The sequence below is a fragment of the Bos javanicus genome, chromosome 16 (assembly GCF_032452875.1).
Source record: "Bos javanicus breed banteng chromosome 16, ARS-OSU_banteng_1.0, whole genome shotgun sequence".
NCBI lineage: Eukaryota > Metazoa > Chordata > Mammalia > Artiodactyla > Bovidae > Bos > Bos javanicus.
This window is the reverse complement of record NC_083883.1, coordinates 29,051,499-29,077,094: the sequence shown is the minus strand read 5'-3', so window position 1 is coordinate 29,077,094 and position 25,596 is coordinate 29,051,499. Positions and strand designations below refer to the sequence as shown.

At 37.7% G+C, this 25,596-nt stretch overlaps 1 protein-coding gene across 2 annotated transcripts in view; it reads right to left on the bottom strand.

The window, feature by feature from the left end:
* The window catches only part of DNAH14 (dynein axonemal heavy chain 14), a 394,303-nt gene that overhangs the window by 62,519 nt on the left and 306,188 nt on the right, over window positions 1–25,596 (bottom strand). For both annotated transcript variants that reach the window (XM_061382365.1, XM_061382363.1), the window contains 7 exons: window positions 24,714–24,854; window positions 20,805–21,020; window positions 17,156–17,386; window positions 16,793–16,914; window positions 12,155–12,399; window positions 9,010–9,431; window positions 8,732–8,930 (listed from right to left, as the gene is read on the bottom strand). In XM_061382365.1, coding sequence (XP_061238349.1) covers window positions 8,732–8,930; window positions 9,010–9,431; window positions 12,155–12,399; window positions 16,793–16,914; window positions 17,156–17,386; window positions 20,805–21,020; window positions 24,714–24,854 — 1,576 coding nt within the window. The remainder of the gene's footprint in view (window positions 1–8,731; window positions 8,931–9,009; window positions 9,432–12,154; window positions 12,400–16,792; window positions 16,915–17,155; window positions 17,387–20,804; window positions 21,021–24,713; window positions 24,855–25,596) is intronic.

Genomic DNA, 25,596 nt, shown 5'->3' with positions numbered 1-25,596 from the left:
GATTTGTCTATTTTTGTTTTTGTTGCCTGTGTTTCAGTGTTAAATCCAAAAAATCATTGCCAAGTCCAATGTTAGAAAGATTTTTCCCCTAAGCTTTCTAGGAATTTTATAGTTTTAGTTTTTATGTTTAGGTCCTAAATCCATTTTGAGTTGATTTTTATACTTGATATGAGTTCAATTTCATTCCTTTGCATATGAATGCTCAGTTTTGCCAACACCAATTTTTTTCCTTCAGTTCAGTTCACTCACTCAGTCCTGTCCTACTCTTTGCAACCCCATGGACTGCAGCATGCCAGGCTTCCCTGTCCATCACCAACTCCCGGAGTTTACCCAAACTCATGTTCATTGAGTCAGTGATGCCATCCAACCATCTCATCCTCTGTTGTCCCCTTCTCCTGCCCTCAATCTTTCCCAGCATCAGGGTCTTTTCAAATGAGTTAGCTCTTTGCATCAGGTGGCCAAAGTATTGGAGTTTCAGCTTCATCATCAGTCCTTCCAATGAACACCCAGGACTGATCTCCTTTAGAATGGACTGGTTGGCTCTCCTTGCAATCCAAATGACTCTCAAGAGTCTTCTCTAACACCACAGTTCAAAAGCATCAATTCTTTGGCACTCAGCTTTCTTTATAGTCCAACTCTCACATCCATACATGAATATTGGAAAAACCATAGCCTTGACTAGATGGACATTTGTTGGCAAAGTAATGTCTCTGCTTTTTAATATGCTGTCTAGATTGGTCATAACTTTTCTCCCAAGAAGTAAGTGTCTTTTAATTTCAAGGCTGCAGTCACCATCTGCAGAGATTTTGGAGCCCCCAAAAATAAAGTCTGACACTGTTTCCAAATCTATTTGCCATGAAGTGATGGGACCAGATGCCATGATCTTAGTTTTCTGAATGTTGAGCTTTAAGCCAACTTTTTCACTCTCCTCTTTCACTTTGATCAAGAGGCTCTTTAGTTCTTCTTTACTTTCTGCCATAAGGGTGGTGTCATCTGCATATCTGAAGTTATTGATATTTCTCCCGGCAATCTTGATTCCAGCTTGTGCTTCTTCCAGCCCAGAGTTTCTCATGATGTATTCTGCATATAAGTTAAATAAGCAGGGTGACAATATACAGCCCTAATGTACTCCTTTCCCTATTTGGAACCAGTCTGTTGTTCCATGTCCAGTTCTAACTGTTGCTTCCTCACCTGCAAACAGATCTCTCAAGGGGCAGGTCAGGTGCTCCGGTATTCCCATCTCTTGAAGAATTTTCCACAGTTGATTGTGATCCACATAGTCAAAGGCTTTGGCATAGTCAACAAAGCAGAAATAGGTGTTTTTCCGGAACTCTCTTGCTTTTTCGATGATCCAGCAGATGTTGGCAATTTGATCTCTGGTTCCTCTGCCTTTTCTAAAACCAGCTTGAACATCAGGAAGTTCATGGTTCACATATTGCTGAAGCCTGGCTTGGAGAATTTTGAACATTACTGGCGTGTGAGATGAGTGTGATTGTGCAGTAGTTTGAGCATTTTTTGGCATTGCCTTTCTTTGGGAGTGGAATGAAAACTGACCTTTTCCAGTCCTGTGGCCACTGCTGAGTTTCCCAAATTTGCTGGCATATTGAGTGCAGCACTTTCACAGCATCATCTTTCAGGATTTGAAATAGCTCAACTGGAATTCCATCACCTATACTAACTTTGTTCATAGGGATGCTTCCTAAGGCCCACTTGACTTCACATTCCAGGATGTCTGGCTCTAGGTGAGTGATCACACCATCATGATTATCTGGGTCATAAAGATCTTTTTCGTATAGTTCTTCTGTGTATTTTTGCCACCTCTTCTTAATATCTTCTGCTTCTGTTAGGTCCATACCATTTCTGTCCTTTATTGAACTTATCTTTGCATGAAATATTCCCCTTGGTATCTCTAATTTTCTTGAAGAGGTCTAGTCTTTCCAATTCTATTATTTTCCTCTATTTTTTTTCTTACAAATTTTAAACTTTTTATTTTGTATTAGGATATAGCTGATTAATAGTCCAATACCATTTGTTGAAAAGACTGCTCTTTTTCTACTGAGTGGTTTTCATAACTTTGTTGAAGATCATTTGATCCTATGCACAAGGGTTAATTTCTATGCTCTCTATTTTTTTCTTTTGGTCTGTTTGTCTATCTTCATACCAGTAATAGACTGTTTTGATTACTGTAGCTTTATAATATAGTTTGAAATCAGGAAATGTGATGCCTCCAACTTTCTTCTTTTTCAAAATTGGTTTGGCTATACGGAATCACTTGAAATTTCATATGAAATTTAGGAAGAAATTTTCTGTTTCCTTAAAAAATGGCATTGAGATTTTGATAGAGATTTTATTAAATCTGTAGATTGATTTTGGTTAGTATGGCTTTCTTAACAATACTAAGTCTCCCAATCCATGACCATGTGATGTCTTTCCATTTATTTGTGTCTTCTTTAACTTCTTTCAGCAGTGTTTTGTACAAGTCTTTCACCTCCTTGGTTAAGTTTATTCCTAAGTATTTTATTCCTTTTAATGTTATTTTTGTTAAGTTTTTTTTTTTTTTTTTTGCTGTGGATCATTTTTAGTCTCTTTTGAATTTGTTACAACATTGCTTCTGTTTTATGTTTGGTTTTTTGGTCGTGAGACACTTGGGATCTTAGTTCACAGACATAGTCAGAAATAATGTTTTATCAGGGACATGCCTGGTGGTTCAGTGGTTAAGAACCCATCTGCCAACGCAGGGCACATGGGTTTGATCCCTGGTCTGGGAAGTTTCCACATGCCAAGGGGCAACTAAGCCTGTGTATCACAATAGAACTACTGAGCCAGCAGTCTAGAACCTGTGAGCTGTAACTGCTGAGCCTGTGTGTCACAACTACTGAAGCCCATATACCCTAGAGCCCATGCTCTGCAATAAAAGAAGCCGCTGCAACGAGAAGTCTGAGCATTGCAATGAAGAGTAGCCCCCACTTGCTGCAACTAGAGAAAGCCCACACATAGCAATGAAGACCCAGCACAGCCAAAAATAAATAAATAAATAAATACACTTTTAGAAAAAGAAAGAACGTTTCATCAGCTATCTGAGTATTTCTTAGCCCAGCCAAACTGACACACAAAATTAACTGTGAGGGTTACCAGTGCAAATACATAAAGCATCTTAAAGTTATAGCATTGTATTTTCAACTGAGAAAAACAATTTCAACTACATGCAAAAACTTTCTTCTTAATAGCTACCCCAACATTTTATTTTACTGATATCACAAGCCACATCTTTATATATTATATACTTGTTAACATAGATTTATAGGGTTCTTTTGTGTTTTATTTATTTGTTCGTCTGGCTGTGTTGGGTCTTAGTTGTGGCAGTGGGATTTTTGCTGCATCATGTGGGATCTTTTGTTGCAGTACATGCTCTCTAGTTGTGACACGCAGGCTCAGTAGCTTCGTGGCATGTGGGATCTTAGTTTCTAGACCAGGGATTGAACTTGTGACTCCTGCATTGCAAGGCAGACTCTGAACCACTGGACCACTAAGCAAATCCCAGATTTATAGTTTTCAAAATGCTTTTTGTCATTTAAATTCTATGCATCCAAATTACAATAGTACACATTTCTATATTTTAAAATCTATTTACTTTTACTATAGAATCAACTATTTTTATATGGCTTTATGTTGCTCTCTATTATCCTTTTGTTTATACTTGAAGGACTTCCTTTAGCATTTATACTGAGCAGGTAATTATTTCTCTCAACTCCTGTTTTTTTCTGTGAGAGTCTTAACTTTTCCCTTCTTTTTGAAGGACACTTGCCTGGTGTGAGTCAGACAAGCCATAGAATGGCTACACATAGTCCTGGGGTCCTATGTGTAGGAGACAAGTCCATTAGCTGAATAGAGAACCATATGGACAGCTAGAAAGGCTTGAGAAGGCTGGACTCCACTTGGGAAGAGTATGTGGGTGCCGGGTTGCCCCCAGACCTCACCTACCCGAACCAAGTGAATGTCCAGATCTGCTCATTCCATGCCAGAGCACGACACTGAATTCAAGCCTGCCAGCAGCTATGGAGAGACTCTACCTAGGGATGCAGAGGCGACTTGGGGGCCTGGGGCATAGCCTAGGTGAGCAGCAGTGGCCACTGTTGGTACTTACCCAAGTGGCAGCCCAGACTGTGGATGGCAGCACAGCTGCTGGGTTTCTGTGACCACCTCACTGTGCACTCCAGTCCAAGCCAAGTGAGTGCTTCAGCCCCACTTACTCCATTACAGAGCGCAACACTAGACCTGGGCTGGTCATGACCAGGGAAGAGACGCAACTGTGGGCTGTGTCTGAGGGGAGCTGAAGACACCCACAAGACTTCTGTAAGCACATGAGCATCCTTGGCTTCAGCACCCCCATTCTTTGGGTTAAGGGTCCCAACAGGGGGAAGGAGGAAAAACATACACGTAAAGGGAGCAGAACCAGCTGGAATTCAACCCTCTGGGCTTCTGCTCTAGCACCTTGGGAGCAGACTCCCACGGTGATGGACACTGAATAGATGGGAAGTCCCCCTCACACTCTGTGCAGGCTTTAGCTCCTTTATCTTCAGCTACAATTCCTACCAAGGTGATAACTGCCAACACACCCTGAGGAAAAATGTGACTGGAATCCACATAAAATCCAGCCCTCCACCAAAGGTATGGGGCACACAGTCTGCAGAGGGACATTCCCACGTAAGAACACTCCTTTGAGACCACAATAGGTAACAGTACCTTTTACAATAACTTTTTCTGCTTCTTTATAACAGTGTCACCTAAATTTACAGAAGCAGAGAAAGTTAAGTAAAATGAAAAGCAGAGGAACTACTTTCAACTGAAGGAACAAGAGAGGATTGTAAATTGGTACACATAATGTGGAAAAAGTTATGAAGTTCCTCAAAAAGTTAAAAAGGAAATTACCACATGATCTAGCAGTTTTGCTTCTGGGTATTTGCCCAAAGAAAACAAAAACATTAACTTGGAAAGATGTGTGCCCCCCAATGTTCATTGCAGCTTGATTTACAATAGCTAAGATATGAAAGCATTCCAAGCTCCATTGATAGACAAATGAATAAAGAAGATGTGGTATACACATACAACAGGATATTACTCAGGCATAAAAAAATGAAATCTTACCTTTTGTAACAACATGGATGGACCTAGAGGGTATTATGCTAAGTAAAATAAGTCAGACAGAGAAAGAGAAATACTGCATGAGGAGTCTAAATCTAGACTGTTTGTGAAATCTAAAAAACACACAAAGCAAAACAAAAGCAAACTCATAGATATTGAGAACAAATGGGTGGCTGCCAGAAGGTGGTGGGGGTGGACAAAATAGATGAAGGGGTTTAAGAAGTACAAACCTTCAGTTATACAATAAATAATCATGAGGGTGTAATATACAGCATAAAGAATATGGCTATTATATTTAAATAACTTTGTATGGAGACAGATGGTTACTAGTCTTGTTGTGATTATGATCAAATCACAATGTATGCAAATGTCAAAATATTATGTAGTACACTGGAAACTAAGGTTAACACTGTATGTTAACTATGTTTCAAAAAATGAACATATATGAATATGAATAGATATAAAGAATATATATTTGGAAGAAAAAAGTGAAAGGACAAAACATAGTAATATTAATAGTAGTTGTCTCTCTGGATGGTAGAATTTATTTACTTCTTTTCTGTATGTATAGGTTATAATGGCTTTTATAATCAATACACATTGCTTACATAATTAAAAATGGAAGCTATTAAATATCTTTGTTTTTTTCTTGAGAGCTAAAACATGAGTTTTGGGTGAACTCCGGGAGTTGGTGATGGACAGGGAGGCCTAGCATGGTGCAATTCATGGGGTCGAAAAGAGTCGGACACGACTGAGTGACTGAACTGAACTGAAAAATAATTTTAATTAATTAATTAAAATATAATTGGCATTCAACATATGAGTTTCAGGTGTACAACATGGTGATATGATGTTGTTATTTCTTGAAGTATACTGAGAATGTTTTAATGATTGCAACCACAGAAGACGCCTCTTAGATTGGCTGCTGCTGCTGAATTTTTGGCCACCTGTTTTGCTTCATGATCTTGTCTCTTGGTCTTAGATGAGTGCTGCTGCTGCTGCTGCTAAGTCGCTTCAGTCGTGTCCGACTCTGTGCGACCCCATAGACGGCAGCCCACCAGGCTCCACCGTCCCTGGAATTCTCCAGGCAAGAACACTGGAGTGGGTTGCCATTTCCTTCTCCAATGCATGAAGTGAAAAGTGAAAGTGAAGTCGCTCAGTCATGTCTGACTCTTCGCAACCCCATGGACTGCAGCCTACCAGGCTCCTCCATCCATGGGATTTTCCAGGCAAGAGTACTGGAGTGGGTGCCATTGCCTTCTTCGCTTAGGCAAGTAGTTGAGGAATAAAGTTCTGAACGAGGTTATGCCACTCAGATTCACCCTCTTGTAAATATGGTGTCTAGAATTGTGAGGTGCAGAGTCTGAGAACTATTAGAAGTTGAGTTATGTTAACAGCAGTCTGTAGTTATTTTCATATTGATGCTTGGCTGTTCACATTTTCCTTGGAATTTTCTGAGATACCCTGTTGTATACATTTTTAATTTTTAAAGCCATTGAATTATTGTTGCCTATTTTTTTCAAGCAAGATAATCTTAATAAATTCAAAAGAACATTCATTGATTCAAGAGTCATTTACCAAACATTTACTGTGTGTTAGCTTTTGGTGCTACAAAAGCAAAGAAAAAGTAAAACTATCCAAATGTCTGGATAGCAACTGTTTTCATATTTTCATTCTGACTTCTAGTTTCTGCTAATAGTCTCAAAACAATTGACAAATCACCACTTTTTCCTCCTCAGGGAGAATGTCAGAGTTCCTTTCAATTTAATGTGTTGCAACTTAGAGAGATGGGAATACTAGACCATCTTACCTGTCTCCTGAGAAACCTATATGCTGGTCAAGAAGCAACAGTTAGAACTCTGTGTGAAACAACTGACTGGTTCAGGACTGAGAAACGAGTACAACAAGGCTGTTTATTGTCACCCTGTTTCTATGCAGAGCACATCATGAGAAATCCTGGGCTGGATGAATTACAAGCTGGAATCAAGATTGCCACGAGAAGAATCAGCAACCACAGATGTGCAGATGATATCACTCAAATGGGAGAAGGCGAAGAGGAACTAAAGAACCTCTTGATGAGGGTAAAGGAGTAGAATGAAAAAGCTGGCTAAAAACTAAATATAAAAAAAACTGAAATCATGGCATCACTTCATGGCAAATAGAAGGGGAAAATGTGGAAGCAGTGACAGATTTCCTTTTCGTAGGCTCTAAAATCACTATGGATGGTGACTACAGCCATGAAATTAGAAGACAATTCCTTATTGGCAGAAAAGCTATGAGAAACTTAGTGTGTTAAAAAGCAAAGACATCAGTTTGCTGACAAAGGTCTGTACAGTCAAGGCTATAGTCTTTCCAGTAGTCATGTACTGTTGTGAGAGCTGGACCATAAAGAAGGCAGAGCACTGAAGAAATGACACTTTCAGACTGTGGTGTTGGAGAAGATTCTTGGGAGTCCCTTGGACAGCAAGGAGATGAGACCAGCCAATATTAAAGAAATCAACCCTGATACTCACTGGTAGGACTGATGCTGAAGCTGAATCTTTGGCCAATACTTTGGCCACCTGATGCAAACTCATTGGAAAAAGACCCTGATGCTGGGAAAGATTGAAGGCAGAAGGAGAAGAGGGCATCAGAGGATGAGATGGCTGGACATGCAATGGACATGAACTTGGGCAAACTCCAGGAGATGGGACAAGGAGGTCTGGCATGCTGCAGTCATGAGGTCACGAAGAGTCAGACACAACTAGCAACTAAGCAACAACTTAAAATTACAACACAGCACAATAATATGGATGTATTGATGCTACTGAACCGTACACTTGAAAAATGGCTAAGATGGCAAATTCTATGTTATGTATATTTTTACCATAATTTAAAAAATAAACATATTAAAAATATACAACACTGGAGCATCTGCAAAGATCCAATACTTAAGTATTTTGCCTAATCTTTTAGATAAGCATGATTTTTGTGGTTCAAATTTTCAGGGAATTTTCATAAGAAACAGGGCAACTATAGTTAGGAGGGTAAAATTCACCTTCTGATGGTATTTAATCAAAGGATGTGTGTGTGTGTGTGTGTGTGTGTGTGTCCCTATTGACAAGCATTAGGTATTCTGCTTTATAGATTAGAATTATAAAAACCTAGCAATTGTCACTTATTTATTCATTCAAAAATTATTGAGTATCAGTTATAGGTTTCCCTGGTGACTCAGATGGTAAAGAATAGCCTTTAATGCAGGAGACCCAAGTTTGATCCCTGGGTCAAGAAGATATCCTGGAGAAGGGAATGCCTACCCACTCCACTATTCTTATCTGGGAAACCCCAGGGACAGAGGAGCCTAGCGGGCTACAGTCCACATGTCACAGAGTTGGACATGACTAAGTGACTAACACTTTCACTTTCACCTAATATGCTCAACAGTGTAGAGGATACAGTGACGAATTAGATATTGTACTTGACTTCAAATTGCTTTTAGTTCAATCAGTGTAGAAGCACTAACTTGGAGCACCTTAGAGATCTTTTAGTACTTTTCAGGAAATGTGTTTAATGGGTTTTTAGTACATCTAGAGCAATTATTTTTACTTACTGTTGAGTTTAGGCTGGGGCATTACACCTTTAATATTTACTAGCATGCTAGAATTTAAGAAGATGTTCCATTCTTCCTCTGGTAGGGATCCAATGTCATTCTGCATTAAATTTCCATTAGCATTATTTTGCATGATTGTAGTGCAAAGCCCAAAGGAGAAGCAAAGTTTATGTCGATTAAACAGAGCTGAAGAGACCACCTATAAAGAAAGCATAACTGTTAGGCTAACCTAGCTGGGTCAAATAAATGTGCAAAGTTCACCTTTGAGAATGTCTCACCTTAAAAATGATTCTTGTCAATGTATCTATTGAATTTTTAAGATGTCTATCTAAGGTTCTTTTTTCACTTTCCAGTTTAGGCTCTTTTGAGAGATTTGTGATTTCATGACCTTTTTTCAGAAACATTCTCTCCCTTTTCAGACTGTGTTCTTCCTGTTCTTTGCTTTTGGAAACTACTGATGAAACAAAAATTTGACGAAACCAGTCTAGGGAGAACTGGTACATGTAATCAATCTGTGCAAGGTTAGACACTAGAAAGTACAGCAGGGCACCCCGTGTAGCAATGGGGAGATACAATTTGCGTGTTTCTTCAATTTCACTTTCTGCTTTTCTTGTTGCTTTGATTCGCTTTGAAATTTCATTTGAAGTCATCTTGGATTTTCTTAAGATGTCTACAATTTCCTCATCATCTAATACAAATCCTAAAGACAAAAAATGAGTTTAAATAAAAACCATTGGAATATTAAATAATTATTTCCTCATGGCAATCTCCTCATTCTCTGCTCTTTATCTAAGAGTTTTACTATTGGCCTTTTGTAGGTTTTATTTTGGACATAGACCTGTCTTAAATGAAGATAGGCCATGTTTCTAAAAAATTTGATTAATAGTACATATGCCTCCCCCTTCCCATCCTCTAGTCTCTTCTTTATACTACTTTAATGTGTGAGGATTTTATTTTTATTATAGGCACATAATAAATAGCCATTTCATCATAAGGAACGCATTTCCACTTGATCTTCTATACACACAGAAAATGAAAATAAAATTTTCACTAAATAACAACAGCACCATTATTTTACATGATGTACTCTGGTATTTTCCATTGTGTTCTATTTTACTAAACAAGGTTGATAATGATCAATAAAAGTGATTTTTCATTCCACTAATGGGTTGCTGCTCACCTTTAAAAAAACACTGCTTTAGAAACACACATAATAGTTCTATCCCTTTCAAATGTGTAAGACAACTTTCATATTCCCATTTTAAACCCTACTGTTTTATAGTAGAGCTATTCCCATTTTTCAAGTGCTCTTTTTTTTTTTTCTTGGCCAAGACACATGACTCGCAAGAATATATTTCCCCAACCAGAGGCTGAACCCATGCCCTAGGCAGTGAAAGAATGAAGTCCTAACCACTGGACCACCAGGGAATTCCCTCATGTGTTTTTTTTAATTAAAAAATTTTTTTTTACTTTATATTGGAATATAGTTGACTAACAATGTTAGTTTCAGGTGTACAACTGAGAAAGGTGTATATATACAGGTACCTATTCTTTTTCAAATTCTTTTCCCATTTAGGTTATTAAAGAATATTTAGCAGAGTTCTCTGGGCTATGCAGTAGGTCTTTGTTGGTTATCTTACAATTTTTTTTAAGTAGATAAGATTTTTAGTTGGAGTTTCAATATCAAACTCTCAAAAATTAATAGAATGACTATACAAAGAAGTAGAAGAATATAGTAGACCTGAAAAGCACTGTGAATCAATTCAACATAGTTAAGATTTATATGATTTTTACACAATAGTAGGACACAAATTCTATTTAAGTTCCCATAGACTGTAAACTAGGAGCCATAAAAACTAGGAACATAAAACAAGGTGCAAAAAATTCATGGTCCAAAGGTATTGAAATCATACAGTCTGATCTTTTATCACTGTGGAATTATGTTAGAAATCAATATCAAAAGATGTTTGAAAATAACCCCCATATTTTCGAGTGCAATGTGACATTTTCCAAGAGAGATCTTTGACTTAGCCATTGAAGGCCTCAATAAAATCAGATTAAAAAAAACACAGAGGGTGATTGCAGTAAAGAAAGCATTTAAATGAGAAATTAGTGTCCAAATTAGAAATATTTTCAGTGATACAATTTCTAGACCCCTTGATGCTCACCTCTGGACACAATTTGAGAAAAGCCGTCTTGAAACATGGCATCCAGAACTAAACATAGCTTGACATGGCCATTGAAAGGAATCATGGGATTATTACATTTGAAGATCTGGAAACCATATTCTTATTGATGCAGGTGAAGCAGTCTAAGTCACTACCCTTGACTCACCTTTCCCCACAGGGGGTGAGGAGTCACACCAAATATAAAATATTTACAAAAGGATGGTAAGGATAATCTATTTTTACTAAAACTTGGAAAGGAGGAAAAAAATATGTTCAAAATCAAGGGGTCTTTTATTGAGCTTTTTCCAAGAACTATTTTTATTAAGTGTACTATCTGTAAAAAGTTGTAGCCTTTTAAAAATATCTCAGACTCTAAATAGAGAAACAATTGATAGGGGATAAATGCTAAAGGCATAACAACAGAATATAGTGCACTAATGTGTGTTATCATAAAGAAGTTTTCCTTTGTCTTGTTAAAACTATTGTTTGTCCAATTTAGGAAAAGATTATAGCAAAATATGACATTTGTCAGAAAATAGGAGAGGCTGTGTTCCTGAATCTCATTAGATCAATTGTGTCACTTTCTATGTATTTTACATAATACCTAGATGTTTTGGTTTTGCTCTCCCAGAAGTTAACAACTATGATTCCAATCTTGCATGAGAAACAGATATGGAAACCTTGTCTATGTAACTAGTCTTGTGATTAATAGAACAGCTTAGTCATGGGTTACTAAGAAACAGCTTTTAGGTGTAATTAAAATAGAAAAGGAACAAAGTCAGATCTTTCCAGGCATAAATGTGCATTTAGAGTTTCATAGTAAGTTTCATAGTTTCATATACTTTATTTAGTGATTTATAATATGAAATATATCTTTGGTCTTCATTCTCATTTTTGGCACAGAGCTTCTAAAATCTTTGGAATTTCCTATGGAACCTCCGAGGTGGTGCTAGTGGTAAAGAACCCGTCTGCTAATTAATGCAGGAGATATAAGAGACATGAGTTCGATCCCTGGGTCAGGAAGATCCCCTGGAGGTGAGCATGGTAACCCACTCCAGTATTCTTGCCTGGAGAATCCCACGGACAGAGGAGCCTGGCAGGCTATGGTCCCATAGGGTCACAAAGAGTCAGACAGGATTGAAGCAACTTAGCACACACATACTTGGTAACAATTCAGAATAGTCCTTTCAGCTTTTATTCTGTCCTTTACAAAGGTATGCAAGGATCTACTAATATCACTAAGGTCTTAACTTACCTTGTGCATTCTCTAGTAAATTTAATGTTTTTTGCTCCAGTTCTTCAAGAGTCTTAGCATCAAGGGAAATACTCTCTAAGAGCTGGAAACGTTGATTTTCTAAATGGGGAACTTCATGACTTAATACAATAGATAAGAGTTGATCTTGAAAACCTTGGAATGTTACTGTGAAGTTTATCATAGTAACAAAGCTATAAACGAATGGAGGAAAATAGGGGTTGTCTATTTCTGTAGATACATATAACCTAAAATGTGAGAAAGGCACCAGTTATTATTCAAAGGATATGCAGGAGAAAAAAATGAAACAAATTTATTTAATAACAAAAAAATATTTATTCTGGAATTAAACAAGATTAATTTTTAGTTTTATTCAGCCTTGTGCACAAAGTAGGCTCTCAGTTTATACTAAGTACTATCTAGAGCTTTAAAAATAGTAAAAAAAAAAAATTAAAAAAAGAAAATAACAGCTTACATAAATATATTATGTAAAATTTTAATAAAACTATCTGGAAACAAAAATTTAAAAAAAAATCACAAACACCAATTCCTTTCCCTACAATGAAATGTTACTCATCAATAAGATGAAACAGACTGCTGACACATACCAACGCAGTGATAAATCTCATATGCATCATGCTGAGTGAAAGAAGAATTTCTATTTCTAAAATCACTGTGACAGAAAATCAGTGGTCACCTGGGCCTGGAGGTTGGGGTAGGGGAAAGACTACAAATGGGCCTGAGTCACTTTTGTGGGTGATGGAATGTTTTACATCTTCTTTGGAGTCATGATTATAGGACTGTCTATATTTGTCAAAACCTATCAAATCTGCATTTTAAATGAGTGAATTTTATTGTATATAAATTGCATCTCAATAAAACTAATTTTTAGGAAAAAAATAAATAAAAATACAACCATAAATTATATACATATGTGGTCTAAGCATAAGGAAGAGGAAAAAATGCTACATAATGGGAGTTTTGATTTGCTACTAGATCACTGTAAAGACTATGGTTTTCACCCTGAGTGAGCAAGAAGCCAATGGAGGAATTTGAGAAGAGGAGAGACATGATGTTTTATAAGAGGACTACTCTAGTTGCTGTCTTGAGAGTAGCCTGTGCAGAGGGAAGACAGGGGACAAGAAGGAAGCTAGTTCAGTTCAGTCGCTCAGTCATGTCCGACTCTTTGCAACCCCATGAACTGCAGCACGCCAGGCCTCCCTGTCCATCACCAACTCCCAGAGTTCACTCAAACTCATGTCCATTGAGTCGGTGATGCCATCCAGCCATCTCATCCTCTGTCGTCTCTTTCTCCTCCTGCCCCCAATCCCTCCCAGCATCAGAGTCTTTTCCAATGAGTCAACTCTTCACATGAGGTGGCCAAAGTACTGGAATTTCAGCTTTAGCATCAGTCCTTCCAAAGAACACCCAGGACCCATCTCCTTTAGGATGGACTGGTTGGATCTCCTTGCAGTCCAAGGGACTCTCAAGAGTCTTCTCCAACACCACAGTTCAAAAGCATCCATTCTTCAGCGTTCAGCTTTCTTCATAGTCCAGCTCTCACATCCATACATGACCATTGGAAAAACCATAGCCTTGACTAGACGAACCTTTGTTGGCAAAGTAATGTCTCTGTTTTTGAATATGCTATCTAGGTTGGTCATAACTTTCCTTCCAAGGAGTAAGTGTCTTAATTCCATGGCTGCAGTCACCATCTGCAGTGATTTTGGAGCCCCAAAAAAATAAAGTCTGACACTGTTTCCACTGTTTCCCCATCTATTTCCCATGGTGATGGGACCAGATGCCATGATCTTCATTTTCTGAATGTTGAGCTTTAAGCCAACTTTTTCACTCTCCTCTTTCACTTTCATCAAGAGGCTTTTTAGTTCCTCTTCACTTTCTGCCATAAGGGTGGTGTCATCTGCGTATCTGAGGTTATTGATATTTCTCCTGGCAATCTTGACTCCAGCTTGTGCTTCTTCCAGTCCAGCGTTTCTCATGATGTACTCTGCATATACGTTAAATAAGCAGGGTGACAATATACAGCCTTGATGTACTCCTTTTCCTATCTGGAACCAGTCTGTTGTTCCATGTCCAGTTCTAACTGTTGTTTCCTGACCTGCATACAGGTTTCTCAAGAGGCAGGTCAGGTGGTCTGGTATTCCCATCTCTTTCAGAATTTTCCACAGTTTATTGTGATCCACACAGTCAAAGGCTTTGGCATAGTCAATAAGGCAGAAATAGATATTTTTCTGGAACTCTCTTGCTTTTTCCATGATACAGTGGATGTTGGCAATTTGATCTCTGGTTCCTCTGGAGACTGGTTAAAATGTGAGAGATAGTGATGGTGGCTTGGAGCTATGTGGAAACAGTGGAAGCATTCAAGAATCCTCAGATTCTGGATCATTTTTAGTTTTCATAGCAATCCAGTATTTTGGGCTGCACCAGACTTCCCTGGTGGCCTAGTGGTAAAGAATCGTCGGCTAATTCAGGAGACACAGGTTTGATCCCTGGGTTGGGAAGATCTCATGGAAAAGGAAATGACAACTCACTCTAGTATTCTTGCCTGGGAAAACCCATGGACAGAGGAACATGCCAGGTTACAGTCCATGGCGTCGCAAAGGAGTCAGACATGATTTAGCAATGAAACAACATTTTATAAAGGGTGAAATTGAGGCTTCAGATCAGATCAGATCAGATCAGTTGCTCAATCGTGTCCGACTCTTTGCGACCCCATGAATCACAGCACGCCAGGCCTCCCTGTCCATCACCAACTCCCAGAGTTCACTCAGACTCACGTCCATTGAGTCAGTGATGTCATCCAGCCATCTCATCTTCTGTCGTCCCCTTCTCCTCCTGCCCCCAATCCCTCCCAGCATCAGAGTCTTTTCCAATGAGTCAACTCTTCGCATGAGGTGGCCAAAGTACTGGAGTTTCAGCTTTAGCATCATTCCTTCCAAAGAAATCCCAGGGCTGATCTCCTTCAGAATGGACTGGTTGGATCTCCTTGCAGTCCAAGGGACTCTCAAGAGTCTTCTCCAACACCACAGTTCAAAAGCATCAATTCTTTGGTGCTCAGACTTCTTCACAGTCCAACTGTCACATCCATACATGACCAAAGGAAAAACCATAGCCTTGACTAGACGAACCTTTGTTGGCAAAGTAATGTCTCTGCTTTTGAATATGCTATCTTACAGAGGTTAAATAAGTTGCCAATATCACATGGCTAACAAGTGAGAGAGAAGGAATCTGTCATCATCTGCCCTCTAAAATAGTCCCTCCACCACCTCTTCAAACATGCAATTCAAACATGGGGACGAGGCTATCAGTTCAGATCGATGTTACTTCAGTAGTATTTGTAAGCTGTTGTTTAATCAATCAGGCTGTGTTCAGTGAGAAGGAAGGTGTTAACACAGTGCTTTCCAAAGTGTATTCTGTAGAACACTATTTTCTGAAGAGGATTTGTTGAACAAATAAAGAGATTTTAAGCCCTTGTAGGAAAGAATCTTGTTTAACTTTGTTTAACCCAGGTCTTTATTTTTTTTTATAAGAATTTTTTTTTATTTTATTTTTAAACTTTACATAATTGTATTAGTTTTGCCAAATATCAAAATGAATCCATCACAGGTATACATGTGCTCCCCATCCTGAACCCTCCTCCCTCCTTCCTCCCCATACCATCCAGGTCTTTAAAAAAAATGCAGAGTTCCTTTTTCGAGTGACCCCCCACTCCCACCCCAACTAAATCCCTGGAAATGATGCTTTGAGAAACATACTTTGGAAAATGTGTTACTAACAGAAGGAAGGAGGCTAAAAAGGGAAAATTCTAAGGAGTAAGAATTAGTTGAGGAGTGAGAATTTGGTAGCTCTGCCCAAGTTAGAGGATTCACTGACCAAGTTTAAGAGTCAGGACAACTTGGTAAGGAGTCAGTCTGTCAGAGTCCCTGTAAAGAAGTTAAATGCACCAGGCTAGGGACCATTAAAATCACCTTCTAATTCTCATTACTGATTACTTGCTTACTATAATCTTTTGATTATGAACTGAAGGAGAGAATGCACATACCTGATAACACAAAGTCTTATTCCCTTGGGAATTGTATTTTTGTTGTAATTAAATCTGGCTGTATAATAGTGCTTTGTGAAATATGTTGATGAATTGGTTTCCTGGAGGCCCATAACTGCCTGGAACATGGACACAATGTTTCTATCTATCTAGGCAAAATATCTTTTTGCTCTAGGTAGCAGAAGTGGATTTTGTTTTTTAAAGAAGCAGAAGCTTTTCCTGCCCAAATAAAATATTGTGCAAACAGATCAAATTGAGGTCCATGGGTTCAAGTGGGGCTGGGCGTCCTGATTGCTGCCCTTCTTGCACTGCTTCTGAAGACTCCTCATAGAACCCATACCTTCTATCAGGCACAGTTTGAAAATATTGGTTTGGAATGACTTTATACATAAAAATCTGTTCTTCATTCTGTTTACTATTATGTGCTACTGGCAACACGAAAACAAAAAGAATGTTCAAAATGCCATCTGACTTTTTTCACCAGGAGAACCTTATCAGGGCTGAAATATGGGACCTACAATATTATCTATCTTTAAAAGTATAAATATTTGAGTCAATTCAGCTATGAAAGACATTACCTAAATTTAGAATTGTATTCAATCTCAGAATCATTAATCTTTATGAAGTATTGTCCTCTTCTCTGGTAGATATCCTTCTTCAAAATTTCCTTTAAACTTGGAGGTAATCTTTCAGGAAGATTCTGAAAATAAATAAAATAAAGAAAAAATTCATTTTACAACAAATAAATCAGCTGAAATGGCACAGCATTTAAAACATGTAAATCTTTAATGTCTAGATACCAGTGAAAGATGTGAGAGAATTGAAATATATTGCATTTATTTATGCACTTATTTATTTATCATTTTTTCCCTTCACAAAGTTACCTATCATTTACAATCTGTGTGTTAGCTATCTGGAATTAGGTCATTTTGTCTAAATACCTGCAAGAGGACACTCCCTCCTGTTTTCATGGCATTCTCAATTGTTTGGATGTAATTGCTATCCTCAGTGGAGAGCTCCTGCAGCCGAGGTCCTTCCATCTGACGGATCCAGTTGTGTGCTTGCTTATGTGGGTCAATCAGCAGTGGCCACTGCAGGCCATTCTTGATCAAGATGGCATTCTCTGTTGAATACTGACCAAGAGGAAGTCCCTGTTGATGCCATTGGCGGATCTGGAAAGAAATCATTAGAATTTTGGTTGTTTCATAAACTTCTTCACATCTTTTAATATCGTACAGGATACTAAAGAATCCTACAGATTATCAAATAATCTTTAAAAGGGCAAATAATCTTTAAAAGTCTTTCAGTCGTGCCCAACTCTTTGCAACCACATGGGCTATACAGTCCATGGAATTCTCCAGGCCAGAATACTGGAATGGGTAGCTTTTCCCTTCTCCAGGGGATCTTCACAACCCAGGGATTGAACCCAGGTCTCCTGAATTGTGGGCAGATTCTTTACCAGCTGAGCCATGAGGGAAGCCCTTAAACGGACTAAAGAAATGAACAATTTAAACAACTGGGATATGAAATTTTTGGTAAGATGACTAATTATTCAGGACATTACATTCCTTTGTTTATCAGTAGGGATGAATGTTCGTCACAATAGACGTCTCATTTTAGATTTACTTTTCAGTCCCTAATTAATAATGAGGTTAAGAACCTTTCCTATGTTTATGGCTATTTGGATAGTCTGGTTTGTGAGCTGCCTATTCAAGACTCCTGCCTATTTATTTACTGGGCTGTGTATCTTTTGCTTAGTGCTTTCTAGTGGCTCTCTTTTCTACTCTGAATAGGGCTCTTTGTTGAACATATGTATTACAGATATCCTTTTCTGTACTTTGACTTTCCTTTTTATGTTCTCAGTTGTGTCTTTTGATGAGCAGAAGGTCTGTATTTTAATGTAATTCAATTGGTCAACTTTTTCTTCTGTGTTTAGTTCTGCTTAGGATATCTTTTCTTTACCTAGGGTCATGAATACATTCTCCTAAATTACACCTTACTAATTTGCCTTTCACATTTAGGTCTATAATTTAACTTCAATGAAATTTTTGTGTGTAATATAAAATAATGTCAATTTTTAAAATGAATGTTCAGTTATCCACCACTGTTTACTGAAAAGCCTACCCATTCCTCATTGCACTACAGTGTCACCTTTGAAATAAATCAAAGTTCTACCTATTTAGGGATCTGTTTCTGAGCTCTCAGTTCTACTTCATTGGTACAGCTATTTATCCTTACATTGTTACACACAAGGATAAATAATACCACTGTTTAATTACTGTAGCTTTAAAGTAAATCTTGATATTGCAAATTCTCCCACCTAGTTCTTTATCAACATTGTGTTGGACATTTTGGCTCTTTGCCTTTTCTTATAACTTTTAAAATCAGCTTGTCATCTGACACACACACACACACACACAAACACACATCCCTTCCTGTTGGAAAGTTGACTGGGATTACACTGTATCTTTAGATCAGTTTGGAAAGAACTGGCAATCTCAAAATATTGAGTCTTCCAATTCATGAACATGGTATAACTCTTAATTTACATAGGTTGCCTAAAATGTATGTCAATAATATTTTATAGTTTTATTTCTATAATTTAACACAACTTTTTGATAGATTCAGTATGATGCTGTGATAAATTGTATCTAAAAACATCATGCACCCTGTTTGTTGCTGGTATATAGAAATGCAATTGGCTTTTTTGTATACTGACTTTAATTCCAGAAAATTTGCTAAATGTTTATCAATGCTCATGATATATCTACATATTCTCTTGGATTTTGAGATACATATAATCTGCAACATCATATATTTTTTGTCTCTCTTCTTTCCCCATTCTAATATTTTTTTTTTCTTGCCTTACTGTACTGTTTAGAATCTCCAGTACAGTAGTAAATACAAGCAGAAATAGTAGATATACCTTTGTTATGTTCCCAATCTCAAAAGAAAATCTTTTGCCAATGATGCATTTATTCAATTCTGATTTCTTCTTTGACCTGTGGTTAGTTTGGGAATACATTTCCTACCTTCTCGAAATATGAGGATTTTAAGAGAAGCTTTTATATACTTCTAGCTCAACTGCTTTTTTGTCAGATAGTATAGTCTATATGATTCAATTCCTTTGATATTTGTTGCAAGTTTGTTTATAGTCCATTACATGGTCAATTTTGGTAATGTTCTATATTGAACATTGAATGTGAATGTTTTATATGGGCATTGAATGTGAACGCTCTAAGTGTAGGCTGCAGTGTCTTATTAACCTATTAATAAGTCTATTTGTGGATTACATTGTTCAAATCTTTTCTATTCTTACTGGTTTGTGTGTTCTTTTTCTGTGAGTTATAGAGAGAAATGTGTTAAATTTTCACTTATGATTGTAGATTTGTCCATTTTTATCTATAGTTCTTTTAATGCTTGCTTTATACTTTTTGAGGTCATGCTATTTGATACAAACATTTAGAATTGTTAACATAATCTTGAAGAAGAACTAAACCAATTCTAATTTTAACATAAGCTTATTTAATTCTAGCAATCATTTTTTTGCCTTAAAGTCTGTTGTCTTTTATTTTTGGTAATAAATGGCAAATTTCTTCCTACATTTTTATTGCCAATTTTCTTTATGTTTTAACTGTGTCTTTTCTAAAAAACACGTAGCTTCTGTTTTGTGCTTTGGTTTATACTTTTATGTAGTTTTATAATCTTAGACTTTTAACTGTACCATTTAGTCCATTTACGTATACTGTAATTACTGATACGTGATATGTGTGTTCAGTTGCTCGGTTGTGTTCAGCTTTTGTGACCCCATGGACTGTAGCCCACGAGGCTTTTCTGTCCATGGAATTTTCTAGGCAAGAATACTGGAGTGGGTTGCCGCTTTCTACTCCAGGAGATCTTCCCAACCCAGGGATCGAACCCACATCTCTTGTGTCTCCTGTATTGTCACGTGGATTCTTTACCACTAGCGCCACCTGAGAAATCCCAATTACGGATATATTTTGGTTTGAATTCATTATTAGCATTGTGAAAATGAAAAGCCAGTATTCGCTTCTGAGGGTTGTATTTTTGATGGTCAGTTTAAGTTATTAGTGGGAGAATCAATCCAAAATTATTCTCTATGAATGAAAAAACAGGTGTTTTCTTTTTTGCCATTGCAACATCAGCACAGAACTTACATAGATAACACAATAAATACTTATTGATAAATTGATAAATGTAAGGTCTATAATTTTGGATATTTCTGAGACTACTAACTATGGTTTGACAAGAAGAAGGATTTTATTAATTAGATGGGTTTCTGGGAGAGGAAATGGCTATATTTATAAGATAGTACAATTACAATGGAAAAGGGATATTTTTGACTGTTTCCCAGAGGATAAGAAACTTAAGGCGACTTAACTGAGGTATATGAAGTATAATTAAAAAAATACAAAGCAGACTTCTTTATTTTTACTTATAAAATAATCTCAGGAATGGATTCAAGCCCCAAGGTACGTGTGAACATGCACACACACACACACACACACGCACACACGCAATCCAAACCAACAACAATCACTTAACTGGATAACAGAAATATGTTACTACCTCATGTTTTTGTGCCATGACTTCAATTAAAGAAAAGTTAGAAGACAAAGAAATGTTGTTTTCAGTACAAAGATTCTGCCACTTTTCCACAATCAATTGGCGAAATTCTGCTGTTAACACTCCACTGTAGACAATGCATGCTGCTGAAATAAGTATGTCACCCCAAATTCCTTCCAACTTGTTGTCTATTTGATCAATTGTTTCTTGCCATCGAGTCTAAACGTTCAAGTAAAAAGTTATTGATATTTAATATAAAATATTCTATTGTAAGACATTTTAGATAGTAATAGTCTCCAGGGTGGATCTATTATTGCTGTTACTATCTATTCTTATGCCATAGTTGCATTAAAATTAATAGTTTGTTGTTGTTGTCCAGCCAACTAAGCTGTATCTGACTCTTTGAGACCCCATGGACTATAGCCCACCAGGCTCCTCTGTACACTGGATTTTCCAGGCAAGTATACTGGAATGGATTACCATTTTCTTCTCCAAAAATTAACAATGGATCATATGAAAACACAAACTGCTTTTTGAGGAGAACATGAGTCCTATTCTTGGATTTGTACTCTCATATTTGCTAAGACTGATAGCCATTTCAAATACTTTGTGTGATAAAGTAGGATAATTTTTAAAATAATGATTCATTATATTATTTATAACATTGTACAGGAGACAGGAAGCAAGACCATCTCCCCAAAAAAAGAAATGCAAACAAGCAAAATGGCTGTCTGAGGAGGCCTTACAAATAGCTGTGAAAAGAAGAGAAGCAAAAAACAAAGGAGACAAGGAAAGATATACCAATTTGAATGCAGAGTTCCAAAGAATAGCGAGGATAGATAAGAAAGCCTTTGTATAAAGCCTTTGCACTTTTCAGTGCAAAGAAATAGAGGAAAACAATAGAATGGGAAAGACTAGAGATCTCATAAAGAAAATTAGAGATACCAAGGGAACATTTCATACAAAGATGGGCACAATAAAGGACAGAAATGGTATGGACCTAACAAACAGAAGATATTAAGAAGAGGAAGAGATGGCAAGAATACACAGAAGGAGTGTACAAAAAAGATGTTTACGACCCAGATAATCATGATGGTGTGATCACTCACCTAGAGTCAGAAATCCTGAAATGTGAATCAAGCGGGTCTTAGGAAGCATCACTACAAACAAAGCTAGTGGAGGTGATGGAATTCCAGTGGAGCTATTTCAAATCCTAAAAGATGATGCTGTGCAAGTGCTGCATTCAATATGCCAGCAAATTTGGAAAACTCAGCAGTGGCCACAGGACTGGAAAAGGTCAGTTTTCATTCCAATCCCAAAGAGAGGCAATGCCAAAGAATGCTCAGACTACTGCACAATTGCACTCATCTCACACACCAGTAAAGTAAGGCTCAAAATTCTCCAAGCCAGGCTTCAACAATATGTGAACCGTGAAATTCCAGATGTTCAAGCTGGTTTTAGAAAAGGCAGAGGAACCAGAAATTAAATTGCCAACATCTGCTGGATCACTGAAAAAGCAAGGGAGTTCAGGAAAACATGTAATTCTGCTTTATTGACTACACCAAAGCCTTTGACTGTGTGGATTGCAATAAACCGTGGAAAATTCTGAAAGAGATGGGAATACCAGACCACCTGACCTGCCTCTTAAGAAATCTGTATGCAGATTAGGAAGCAACAGTTAGAACTGGACATGGAACAACAGACTGGTTCCAAATAGGAAAAGGAGTACGTCAAGGCTGTATATTGTCACCCTGCTTATTTAACTTCTATGCAGAGTACATCATGAGAAATGCTGGGCTGAATGAAGCACAAGCTGGAATCAACCTTGCTGGGAAAAATATCAATAACTTCAGATATGCAGATGACACCACCCTTTTGGCAGAAAGTGAAGAACTAAAGAGCCTCTTGATGAAAGTGAAAGAGGAGAGTGAAAAAGTTGGCTTAGAGTTCAACATTCAGAAAACAAAGATCATGGCATCTGGTCCCATCACTTCATGGCAAATAGATGGAGAAACAGTGGAAACAGTGGCTGACTATTTTTTGGGCTCCAAAATCACTGCAGATGGTGACTGCAGCCATGAAATTAAAAGACACTTACTTCTTGGGAGAAAAGTTATGACCAACCTAGACAACATATTAAAAAGCAGAGATGTTAACTTTGCCAACAAAGGTCCATCTAGTCAAGGCTATGGTTTTTCCAGTAGTCATGTATGGATGTGAGGGTTGGACTATAAAGAAAGCTGAGTGCCAAAGAGTTGATGTTTTTGAACTGTGGTGTTGGAGAAGACTCTTGAGAGTCCCTTGGACTGCAAGGAGATCCAACCAATCCATCATAAAGGAAATCAGTCCTGAATATTCATTGGAAGGACTCATGATGAAGCTGAAACTCCAATACTTTGGCCACCTGATGAGAAGAGCTAACTCTCTTGAAAAGACCCTGATGCTGGGAAAGATTGAGGGCAGGAGGAGAAGGGGACGACAGGGTATGAGAAGGTTGGATGGCATCACCGACTCAATGGACATGAGTTTGGGTAAACTCCGGGAGTTGGTGTGGACAGGGAGGCTTGGTGTGCTGTGGTTCATGGGGTCACAAAGAGTTGGATATGACTGAGTGACTTAACTGAACTGATAATGTATGGTGTTCAATGATGGTAATAATGACCAGCACTTTTGAATATTTACTTATCTGACTGACATTTAAAAAAAAAATCTCATGAGAGGCTTTCAATATTCTGTTAAGTAAAAGCCCATTGACTTTATTTTAAGATCAAGACATTAAAGCTTAGAAAAGTTAAGCAAGTTCACAAAGCTTCTGAAGAATGCAGCTAGGATCTGAATCCATATTCTTTGGCTATATACCCTCCTTCTACAACTGCGTATGCACTTGACTGATCAAGAATAAAAGCACGTTGAGCAAGAACCACATCATCTGAAAGCTTAAGATCTGAGATAAGCTGTTCTACTTCCTCTCAACATATTCTTGATTCACAAGGATATCAGTAATCTTCCTCTGTGATCTCTCTCTGCTTGGTCTCATTTCATAACCTCTTTCTCCCTGCCCCGTAGCAGTCTTCTGTGATATATATTTATCTAAACAATTAAAGTAAATTAAAATTATCTTGAGAATTTTGTAAGATTCTTTGAGATAGCTGAGTAATGACTTAAACCAAGACTCTAGTCAGCTGACTAAGGATTCAAGTATAGAGAAAGCAGACGAATTAGAAGAGAAATAAAAAGATGAGATAAAATAGGTCAGAAGACTGACAAAACAAAACAAAAATGTTCTTTTCCGGTCTAAAGACATACCCTTCATTTCAGCCCCACCCATGTTTCTATATTCAGCTGGGGTTATTTCTCTGCTAGAACAGGAAAACTCATGCCATACTCATAGGCAGATTTATTATTTTGGGCCTCATCAGACAAAGAGTGCTGATGTTTTAGGCACAACCTTTTGATCCTTTTACTCTGTTACCCCTGTTTTAAGACTATTTAATCAAGATTCTTTTATTTTTATCTCAGTAGAATTGCCTGTGTATGTGCTCAGTAGTGTCTGACTCTTTGTGACCCCGTAGACTATAGCCTGCTAGGTTCCTCTGTCAATGGGATTTTTTCAGACAAGAACACTGGAGTGTGTTGCCATTTCCTTCTCCAGGGGATCTTCCCAACCCAGGGATTGAACCGGGTCTCTTGTGTCCCCTGTGTTTGCAGGTGAATTCTTTACTCCTGTGCCACCTGGTATCCTTTACTCCCATGCCACCTGCCATTATGGAACTGTCTACTGATCTTAAAAGGGAAACTGATAGTAAAATAGTTTTAAGCAGTATGATATGGCCTTCAATGAAAGCAGCATCTGGGGTTTGTGAAGTCTAGTAGAAATTAATGAAGGAGATATAAAACCAAAGAAAGTCCTGCCTTCTCATCTTCCAAGGCAGTTAGTAAGATAGATGCACACTGTAGGCGCTTGGTGGCCAGTTTTCTTCGATGGGCTAATAGTTCTTTTTCAGCAACAATCTCTTTGTAGGCTTCTTGCAAAGACTGAAGATGTTCTTCAACCTGAAAGACAATTCAGTATTGAGACAAATTCTTATTCTCATTTTGCCTTAAGAGTTTATCTGTCATTTATGCAAATATGGTGTGTAACCATTTCATTTCACATCCTGGAAAATCTTCCTGGAAAGATAGATATATTATCAATGAAAATGTACATTGCGATAATTAAATGAATGATTACTTGATACTGAACTTTTAAAAAAACTTCCATCTTCCTTGATAAGCTTTCTTACAATTTTGGTATCTGAAGATTCATTTCTGATTTATTTTTCACAGAAAACTTTGTATCATATCTAGTTTCCTTCTTTTAAGGAACCGATGGAACATTTTTCATCCCAGGTACTCTGATCACTAGAAACTAATGAGTTTTTGAAGTTGGACTGGTGGGATGAAGCAACTATTAAATTATCCCTAGGCTGTAAGTAGGGGCTTCCTGGATGGCTCAGATGGTAAAGAATCCGCCTGCAATGCAGGAGACCTGGGTTTGATTCCTGGGTTGAGAAGATCCCTTGGAGGAGGGCATGGCAACTCACTCCAGTATTCTTGCCTGGAGAATCCCATGGACAGAGGAGCCTAGAGGGCTACAGTCCATGGGGTCACAAAGAGTTGGACACGACTGAACGACTAAGCACAGGCTGTTAAGTAGAAAACATATTTTCATGATTAGTTGATGAAACTGTTTTCTTAAATTACCACTTATCTTGATAATCCTTGCTCAAAAACATTTGGTGAATTCTTATAGAAA